Genomic DNA, 10,365 nt, shown 5'->3' with positions numbered 1-10,365 from the left:
CATTCCTATCACTCATTACATGGATTAAGGTTGGTTAAATACAGATGATACAAATGGTTGAACACTAATGAGATCTTCAGTTAAACTTGTCCTATCTACTAACCAGAGATAACAAACCCTGTTTAAGAAGTAGGTTTGTCTGTGGAGTCCTCCCCTCTGAGGTTTATTTAGGCCTAGCAGTGAGGACCCCAACCCATAATCCTCCTGCAGACACACCTGTAGAGAGAGTATAAAGACCCTGGTCTGAACAAAGTCAGACATCAAGCTTCAAGGAGTCTCTCCACAGCAGCTCTTCACAGCCTCCAGACCGACCCTGAAGATGACTCCTTCTGCCAGCCTGCTGCTGCTGCTCCTGCTCGGCTTCTCTCAGGCATATCCTGTCCAGGAGGAAGGAAGCAAAGAAGATGTCCCAGATACCGTCGACATGACCACCAGGATTCTGACCTCCAACAGCGCCACCAACGAGATCCTGCTGGAAGGAGACATACTGGCTCCCACAACCAAAAGCGCCATGATATGCTCGTCCCAGAAATGCCGGTGGAAGAAAGCTACCAACGGCTTGGTGATGGTCCCCTATACCGTGAGCAGTGACTTCACCAGCTCGGAGAAGCAGCTGATCAACTCTGCGCTGAAAGGCTTCCAGGCCAAAACCTGCATTCGCTTTGTCCCCCGTCAGAATGAGGCCGACTACATCAGCATTGAGAACCAAGCCGGATGTTTCTCCCCTGTGGGCAGAGTGGGAGGCGCACAGGTGCTCTCTCTCAAAAGGCCGAACTGCCTCTACTACGGCGTCATTCAGCACGAGGCCAACCACGCTCTGGGTTTCCAGCACGAACATACCAGGACCGACCGCGACTCCTACGTCAATATCAACTGGGCGAACATCGACCCGCAGATGGCTTACAACTTCGCCATGCAGGCCGCCAACAACCTGAATACTCCCTACGACTACTCCTCCATCATGCACTATGGGAAAACAGCCTTCTCCATGAATGGGAAGGAAACCATGATCCCCATCCCCGACCCCAACGTCCCGATCGGCCAGATTAACGGCCTGTCCAACTGGGACATCATAAGGATCAAGACGTTCTACGGCTGCTAGTAACAATGCTGATGAGAAATGTAACAAATTTCTACTTTCTTTGTTTCTTTATTCTGTAATTAAAGCTACTGGAAAAAATCCAGTCTCCAAGTCCATTACCTCAGTCTGAAGGATTTATTAATTAACTACAATAACATGGTTAAGGATGCGAGAACACACTATTTTTCTGAACTCATTACTACACATAAACACAATCCCAGGTTTCTGTTTAAGACTGTGGATCAGCTGGTAAACCCAATCCCTCCTTGTGCCTCAGCTTGAAGTAATGATGACTGTGAATTGTTTTTATCTTATTTTACCAATAAGGTGGTGTCAATCAGAGCCTCTATTACCCCCGCGGCCTCTTACTCAGAGGTTCCTCACCAGCAACAAGAGAGTTTTAACCAGTTTTATCCCATCGACTTGTCTGAGCTTTTGAAAACAGTAACACAAATGAGAGTGTCCTCCAGCCCACTTGATGTAATACCTACAAAATTTTTACTGAAAGTAATAGATTCTGTTGGGCCCCATTTGATCTCTGTTTTCAACAGCTCCCTATCTACTGGTTGTGTCCCTGATTATTTTAAAACGGCTTGCGTGAACCCACTTTTAAAGAAACATGGTTTAGATCCCTCCCTCCCACATAATTTTAGACCAATTTCAAAACTGCCTTTTATTGCAAAGATTCTAGAAAGAATTGTGTCCAAACAGCTGCTCACTGTACTGGAAAATAACAAAATATTTGAAAAGTTTCAGTCTGGTTTTAGGAAGTACCACAGCACTGAGACTGCCCTGCTTAAAGTCACCAATGACCTTTTAATGTCTGCTGATGAAGGCATGTTCTCAGTCCTGGTACTCCTGGACCTTAGCGCTGCTTTTGACACCATTGATCACAACATCATGTTAGACAGACTGAGGCACTGGGTGGGGATCTCTGGTACTGCCCTTGAATGGTTTTCATCCTACCTGTCAAATAGGAAGTTTTGCGTGTCTGCAAACAACTATATCTCCTCGTTCTGTCCAGTTAAATATGGTGTGCCTCAGGGGTCGGTCTTAGGACCCATTTTGTTTTCCTTGTATCTGCTTCCCCTTGGACATATTATCCATAAACATGGCATTTCTTTTCATATTTATGCTGATGACACACAAATATACTTGCCCGTCAGATCCACAGACCCTGGAATGCTGAGTTCACTTAACAACTGCCGTTGTGAAGTTAAAAAATGGATGTCAAATAATTTCCTCCAACTGAACTCAGACAAAACAGAAATCCTGGTCATCGGGTCCCAGCAGATGGCAGATTTGCCATCTGCTGGTTCGCTAGTAAATCACATTAAGCCTGTGGCAAAGAACCTTGGTGTTTGGTTTGATAGTAATTTAAATTTCGAGCAGCACACCACAAAGCTTGTTCAATCATGTTTTTATCAACTTAGAAATATAGCTAAAATTCGATCTATGTTAACTTTTAAGGACACCGAGACCATTTTACACGCCTTCATCTCATCACGCCTGGATTATTGCAACAGCCTTTTCACCTGTTTAACCCAAAAATCTATTGATCGACTCCAGACTGTCCAGAACTCAGCTGCCAGGCTTTTAACCACATTACTCCTATTTTAGCTTCATTACACTGGCTCCCAGTATGTTTTAGAATTGACTTTAAAATTCTATTGATTACTTTTAAAGCTTTCATGGCCTCTCGCCTTGTTATATTTCTGAACTTTTAGTCCCATACGCACCAGCACGTACCTTGAGATCCTCGGGCAGAGGTCTGTTGTCTGTTCCAGAGTCTCGACTGAAAACTAAAGGGGACAGAGCGTTTGCTGTCAGGGCCCCGAGGCTCTGGAACAGCCTGCCCGAGGAAATCAGGTCAGCGAACTCTTTTAAGTCCCTTCTTAAAACATACTTTTATAAGAGAGCCTTTTTCGATCTTATTTGACTTTATTTTATCCCTTTTATTTTATTGTATTTTACTAATTTTATATTTATCTTAAACGTGTATTTTAGTCTTTTCAATGTTTTCATGCTTTTATCTTGTATTGTTTTTGTATTATTGTCTCGGGTATTATTGTCTTTACACTTGTTAAAGCACTTTGTAACTTGTTTTTGAAAAGTGCTCTACAAATAAAGATTATTATTATTATTATTACTGTCACCACAACTGTCACGCTGCATACTGTTAGCTCAGGCAGATACAGGTTTTAGGACCCAAAAGCATACAGAGATAGGCAAGGTTGATTTCTCTTTAATAAATTAACATGAAGAGTAAAAAATAAAATGACTTTCCCGGTGTCCAAAAAGGTGAACAGCATTCATCTGTTCATGTTTAGGTGTGTTTCTTGTCAGAGGAGATTTGCTGAAGAAAGTGAAAGGGCCTCAGAGACACGTATCTGAAGAAGAAGAAGGAGACAGAGAAGAGAAGTGGGTCAGCAGCATGGCCAGTGAAAAGGTGGAAGTAGTCTGCGGTCCTGTTTTTCCTCGACCCATTTGAGACAAGCAGTGACATGGTGTGGGGGGTTGAGGCAGACAGGAACAGGATTCAGAGGCAGCAGCAGGACTGTCAGAGATTGTGTAGGACAGGGGTCGGCAAATCAGTCTGGCAACGGGCCAATTGTTTTTCAACTCATTAGATGGTGGGCCAGAACATCGTCAATTGACCATTTATATTCCAGCGTTTACTGGATGTGTGATTAGCTCATTTGATAGTGCACTGGACTCCTGTTTGGAGGGTTTTGTGTTCAATTCTCACTAACTGCAAGTATTTTTTTCTTCCTTTCTCAACAAGATTGTGAAGAGATCGTATTACATATCACAATTAAGCATGTGCAGGAGTGAGTACATCCCAGCGATTGGTCCACATCAACCTATGGACGCTTTTTCGCATCGACAGTATCTCCAGGCAGAGGAAATTCCTGCTTTTCTCATTCAGGGGAATCTGCGATCTCACGTTTTCTGACGGCTTTTTCAGAAGTGTGTCAAGCAAGCCAGAGACTTGAATTTCCTTCAGAACTTTTCAAAGTAAAAACTCTCAACTAAACACAGCATTAAGTACTGCTGCAAAATGTTTTATTTTGTAGGCACAATGACTTAGGAGGAAGTGATTATGTGAGTAACTTTTGCTGTCATGACTGAGATCTTTTTCAGCACTAGCTGCAATAATTATTATTTTTTTCCGCTATCAAAGTAATCTGGCCACGAGCCAGATATTATTGATGGCGGGCCCGTTTTAGCCCGTGGGCCGCCTATTGCCGACCACTGCTGTAGGAGGTTGGTAAACAAGTGAAGACACACACACAGCACAAGAAATTTATACGTAAACAATTTTGTAGATGGATAATTAAGTGTTGTGTTGTGTGTCAGAAGAGATATCTTTTCACAGACTGCACAAAAAAATCTAAATGAGAAAGTTAATATTAAATGTGAAAAAACCCAAAACAAATCTCTATGTAGGGGCCTACTAAATATGGTTAAATGAAAAGACTGTTTCTTTGCATGAGGGATCTTAATGGGAAAAAGTACACCTTCCACGATGCTTTGCTCTTTGTGAATTCCAGTGTCATGATAACTTATGCTGCGTTCCAGGCAACTCGGAACTGGGAAATTTCCGACCTCCAACTACAAAAACTACCATGGAACCCCACCTGAAGTCGGATTTCCTACTTGTGAATTCGGAGAAAAAATATGTACCCCGACTTCACAAGTAGCTGCTGAATTACGTCACAAAACAATGTCAGCGCCCATGGATGCACACATTGTAAATGGTAATCCATAAACTAAAAAGCAATAACAAGTATATTTGCATGTATTTAAATTAAAATAACACTAACAGTCATATAGTAAAACCTGTTCTGCATGTACATTGATGTAGAAAGATGTTAGGCCAATTAGGTAGCTGGCTACAGTAAAGAATCTCATAAAGTCATCTTCTCTGCATAAAAGTTATTGTTAAAAATGCCAAAACATTAGGAAGCGTAACCTACAACATTGACTGACTTGAGGATTACCAACTGATGTAGGGGTACACAGAACTAGTAAAGTAGGCTATAGGCTATTTATGTCAGTTGTTGCAGTTAAACTGCCATCCTTTTAATTAACACCTAAAACACTGCTGAGGGTGCAACTGTGTGTACATTTTGTCACGGTCAGCCCTGGTTTTCGTTCACTTTCGGGGTCATGCACCATCATGCACCTGGAACGCATTGAGGTTGGAAGTTGGAAGTTTCATATGTGTCAAATTCTGTCATTTAATGGTGTATCTATAGTAAAAAAACATGAATGTTAAATAAATCCGTAAAATAACAGAAAATGGACTGGCAGCTTATTACCCAGACTTTGTCCCGTAATTATAAAATGAAACTTTTCTGTTAATTTATGGTTTTCCTACAGTAAAAATAAAACAGATGGATTAAGTCAATATACATCAAACAGAAATGTTACTTTTCTGTTTGTTAACAGTGTATCTATAATAACGCTTTTGAAAACAATCCAAACAAATCTTGTGTGATTTAAAAAATGTTTTTTATTTACTTATAGATCTACAACAATTCCATGAAAACTAAAACATAAAGGAAAACAAAAGGGAAAAGTATTATAATTTGTCGTCTCTAAATTGTTCCCAGTCTTCTAATTCATGCCACATTACAACAATCACATCCACTGAATAAATTATAGGAAAATGTGCAAGGGTTTTGTCAGTGGAACAGGGATTGGGGTGAGGGGGTTCTTGTCTTCAGGTAAGATGAAGGCTGTAAAAGAAATAGAAAACAGTATTACTGATCATCGCTGACATCAGGGGCGTTTTTAGGACCATGAAACATTGGGGTCTTAGCCCAGCCAATAAAACTTCATATCTTCACATAATAATTGACCCCCACCACCCCAAAGTTAAGTCTGTAAAGCAATAAAAGAAACAGTAAACATCCTCTACTTATACAGCACAACAACTCTTAAACTCACAACAACACTATTGACTGTCTTATTTTGATGTTGCTAAATTGTAATTTCATGTGTCTAATTCTAATAATATAACAACAAAACTGCTACAGTATGAACAGGGGGGTCTGGGGGAGTTTTGAGTGTGAAACACTTAAATTCCTGCATTCTGGTGTTTTTCTGCACCAATTTCTGCCTTTTCTGCGTCAATTTATTGTGGAAATTATTTATGTAAATGGATATTGTGGTGAATATTTAAGAACATAAAACAATCTAATATCTAAAACTGTAACAGAATATAATGCAGATCAGCTCTCAGCTTTCAGATATGTTTCTCCTGTAGATCAACTTTTAATATTATCACTGCTGAATCAACACACAGGCAGGCGTGACTGATTGAGGTAACCTCTTTAAATGTGCATGTGGTACCTTTATACCCCATCAATAATAAATTAAATCATTTTAATTCAGTTATAAACTCCTGGACTTTAATAGCTCCTGTGTTTGGAGCAAATATCAGTGAGACATTTCAAGAGACATATATGTTACTCTGCTTAAATTAAGGTTGGTTTAACAAAGATACTCTAATGTGGACTATGTCTGGTTGAAGACCATATAAAGTGTGTAGCTTAACAAATGCAACCTATTTAACCACATAGTGAAGCTGTGTTCATCCATCTTATAACCAGAGATAAAACCCTGTTTAAGAAGTAGGTTTGTCTGTGGAGTCCTCCCCTCTGAGGTTTATTTAGGCCTAGCAGTGAGGACCCCAACCCATAATCCTCCTGCAGACACACCTGTAGAAGAGAGTATAAAGACCCTGGTCTGCATAAAGTCAGACATCAAGCTTCAAGGAGTCTCTCCACAGCAGCTCTTCACAGCCTCCAGACCGACCCTGAAGATGACTCCTCTGCCAGCCTGCTGCTGCTGCTCCTGCTCGGCTTCTCTCAGGCATATCCTGTCCAGGAGGAAGGAAGCAAAGAAGATGTCCCAGACACCGTCGACATGACCACCAGGATTCTGACCTCCAACAGCGCCACCAACGAGATCCTGCTGGAAGGAGACATTCTGGCTCCCACAACCAGAAGTGCCATGATATGCTCGTCCCAGAGCTGCCGCTGGAAGAAAGCACCAACGGATTGGTGATGGTCCCCTATACCGTGAGCAGTGACTTCACCAGCTCGGAGAAGCAGCTGATCAACTCTGCGTTGAACGGCTTCCAGGCCAAAACCTGCATTCGTTTTGTCCCCCGTCAGAATGAGGCCGACTACATCAGCATCGAGAACCAAGCCGGATGTTTCTCCTCTGTGGGCAGAGTGGGAGGCGCACAGGTGCTCTCTCTCAAAAGGCCGAACTGCCTCTACTACGGCGTCATCCAGCACGAGGCCAACCACGCTCTGGGTTTCCAGCACGAACATACCAGGACCGACCGCGACTCCTACGTCAATATCAACTGGGAGAACATCGACCCGCAGATGGCTTACAACTTCAACATGCAGGCCGCCAACAACCTGAATACTCCCTACGACTACTCCTCCATCATGCACTATGGGAAAACAGCCTTCTCCATGAATGGGAAGGAAACCATGATCCCCATCCCCGACCCCAACGTCCCGATTGGCCAGATTAACGGCCTGTCCAACTGGGACATCATAAGGATCAAGACGTTCTACGGCTGCTAGTAACAATGCTGATGAGAAATGTAACAAATTTGTACTTTCTTTGTTTCTTTATTCTGTAATTAAAGCTACTGTAACCCATGAAACCAATGCTAAAGATTACTTCACTGTATTATTTCAAATCTTCAGACAGAGGACTACATGACCCTCCACATGCTAAATTATTTGTAATAAAGATTGTGCAAAATGACGGATTGCTGTGTAGTTATATTTCTCTATTTGTTCACCTGCAAAAAATAATTTGGCATAATGCACACATTAGTACAAACATGTAATCAAAGAGCAATGAGAAGGATTTCTCAATGATTGTTGAATATTTAAGAAAAAGAAGGATTCTCTTCCACTTGGATTTCATGATACTGACAAAAAAACAGTTGTCCAAGAAATGAGAAAAAATAGTCCAGATCAAAAAATGTACTCAGTATGAAAATATAACAGTGTTATTTGCCTTGTAAAACATAATGCTCAAAATAGTAACAAAATTCAAATTATTCTCAAGAAAGATATCACAAAACGTGGTAACAAGTTAGTTTAAAGCACACTTGTTTTTGTTTTCAAAGCATTAGCCTTGAGACACATCTGAAATGAATTCTTGGATGTGATACGTTATATACAAGTTTACAGTTTACACTATGCTGAACCAGCTCTGAGATATTATGAACCGCTAAATGATTCTTGATGAAAGTAGTGTGCTGTAATACAACTCACGGGATATGTAGCCAAGACCTTTGTTTTAAACTGTACAGAAAACACAAGTTATTGAGTTATTGAAAAAACACACCAGCTTAGTTATTTATCAGAATGTCAGATCAACATATGAACAGGACCCTCTAATAAGGTAACATATCTAGGGTACATAAAGAAGGCATTTTAATTATTTTTTTATTTTTTGGATGGTTTAATTGAAATCTAGCTACAAAGGATTATTTAATTAAGGTAAAACAAAGTTACTATTTCTGTATCTGAAACTGAGGTGAAAATAAAGTTGGCTTGGCGTGTGTATAAAAAAGACATAGTGATTGAGAAAATCTGAAAAGTTCTCGTGGAAAATATGCACTTTTGAGACCGTTCATAACTTCAGCTCATCGTTTTCCCGTCTACTGTAATAATCACACATTGTCGGGCTTCAGTATCAGCTTAGGAGGTAAAATAAACACGTGTAACACCAGTAAAGCTTTATCCGGCACTGAACAACAAATCTGGTTAAAACGTTATTGAGAATGAATCTCACTGAATGTTACCAAAGTCCTTGATCCTCTCCTATTTAACCATATTTGAGTCACAGAGCTAAGAATGAGATTTTTCACAACAATTAAACTGATTTGTTTTCTTGCAGCAACCAGACTTTTATGTTCATCCAGAGGGTCAGAAGACTTTTGGAGGTTTCTGTTGCTACAGAACAGCAGTAAGTGTTGTTATGTGGCCTTCTGGATTTGTCAGCTATGCAAGCAGCATGTCTCTAGGAATGGCAATGTTGGTCTATCAGTCGGTCCACCACTTTGATCCAGACTGAACTGTCTCAACAACAATTAGATGGATGCCATGAAACCTTGTGCAGACATTCATGGTATCTGAGAGAATGAACTCTAATGACTGTGGTGATGCCTTGACCTTTTCTGTAGCTCCACCAGCCGGCCAAAGCTTTCCTTTATCCTGTAAAATATCTAAACATCTATATGATGGATTGGCACAAAATTTTGTGCAGACATTCATGGTCGCAAGAAGATGAATCATGCTGACTTTGGTGATCCCCTGATACTTCCTCTAGAGCCACCATGAGGTCAACATTTATGGTTTTGAGTGACATGTCTCAAAAAAGATTGGATGGCTTGCCATGAAATGTGGTACACACATTCACATCCCCCTCAGGATGAACTGTCATAACTTTGGTGTTCCCCTGACTTCTCATCTAACGCCACCATCAGGTCAACATTTTTATTAGTGTAATACTTTGGTGTATGCCCAAATATCTCCAAACCTAATGGCATTCCCATCAGCCTCACCTGTACTTTGTGACTCATGAGGCAAGAGCTGAAGTTGTAAAGAGCACCTTATTTTTATATTGGACGTTTAGCTGGATTGACCTCACTTCTCTTGGTTGTAGCAGAGTGTGTGTGATATCTGTGTGGTTTTGATTTACCTGACTTATGACCCTGAGAATAATTGGTACAATAGTTGCAAGAAATTGTGTCTATCCAGTGACAGATCTGTGAGGGGGAACAAATATTTCAGCTACATACCTTCTATGGAGCAAATATCAGTGAGGCATTTCAAGAGACATACATGTTACTCTGCTTAAATTAAGGTTGGTTTAACAAAGATACTCTAATGTGGACTATGTCTGGTTGAAGACCATATAAAGTGTGTAGCTTAACAAATGCAACCTATTTAACCACATAGGGAAGCTGTGTTCATCCATCTTATAACCAGAGATAACAAACCCTGTTTAAGAAGTAGGTTTGTCTGTGGAGTCCTCCCCTCTGAGGTTTATTTAGGCCTAGCAGTGAGGACCCCAACTCATAATCCTCCTGCAGACACACCTGTAGAGGAGAGTATAAAGACCCTGGTCTGAACAAAGTCAGACATCAAGCTTCAAGGAGTCTCTCCACAGCAGCTCTTCACAGCCTCCAGACCGACCCTGAAGATGACTCCTCTGCCAGCCTGCTGCTGCTG

General features: G+C 41.0%; 1 protein-coding gene and 1 pseudogene across 1 annotated transcript; both read left to right on the top strand.

Annotated features, from left to right (window-relative positions):
• Positions 1-262: 262 nt before the first annotated feature.
• On the top strand, positions 263-1,125 carry LOC119918894 (high choriolytic enzyme 1-like). The gene has a single exon (XM_038739521.1). It carries the CDS (start codon positions 320-322, stop codon positions 1,100-1,102), a length of 783 nt encoding a protein of 260 aa, XP_038595449.1. The 5' UTR covers positions 263-319; the 3' UTR covers positions 1,103-1,125.
• A 4,631-nt stretch (positions 1,126-5,756) lies between these two features.
• Positions 5,757-7,714, top strand: LOC119918893 (annotated as a pseudogene).
• The last annotated feature ends 2,651 nt before the right edge of the window (positions 7,715-10,365 follow it).

Source organism: Micropterus salmoides, unplaced genomic scaffold (assembly GCF_014851395.1).
Source record: "Micropterus salmoides isolate LMB-PRFRI ecotype aquatic unplaced genomic scaffold, ASM1485139v1 Ms_hic_scaffold_2468, whole genome shotgun sequence".
Lineage (NCBI taxonomy): Eukaryota > Metazoa > Chordata > Actinopteri > Centrarchiformes > Centrarchidae > Micropterus > Micropterus salmoides.
Note: the sequence above shows the minus strand (reverse complement) of the source record. Positions and strands in the feature narration are given on the sequence as shown.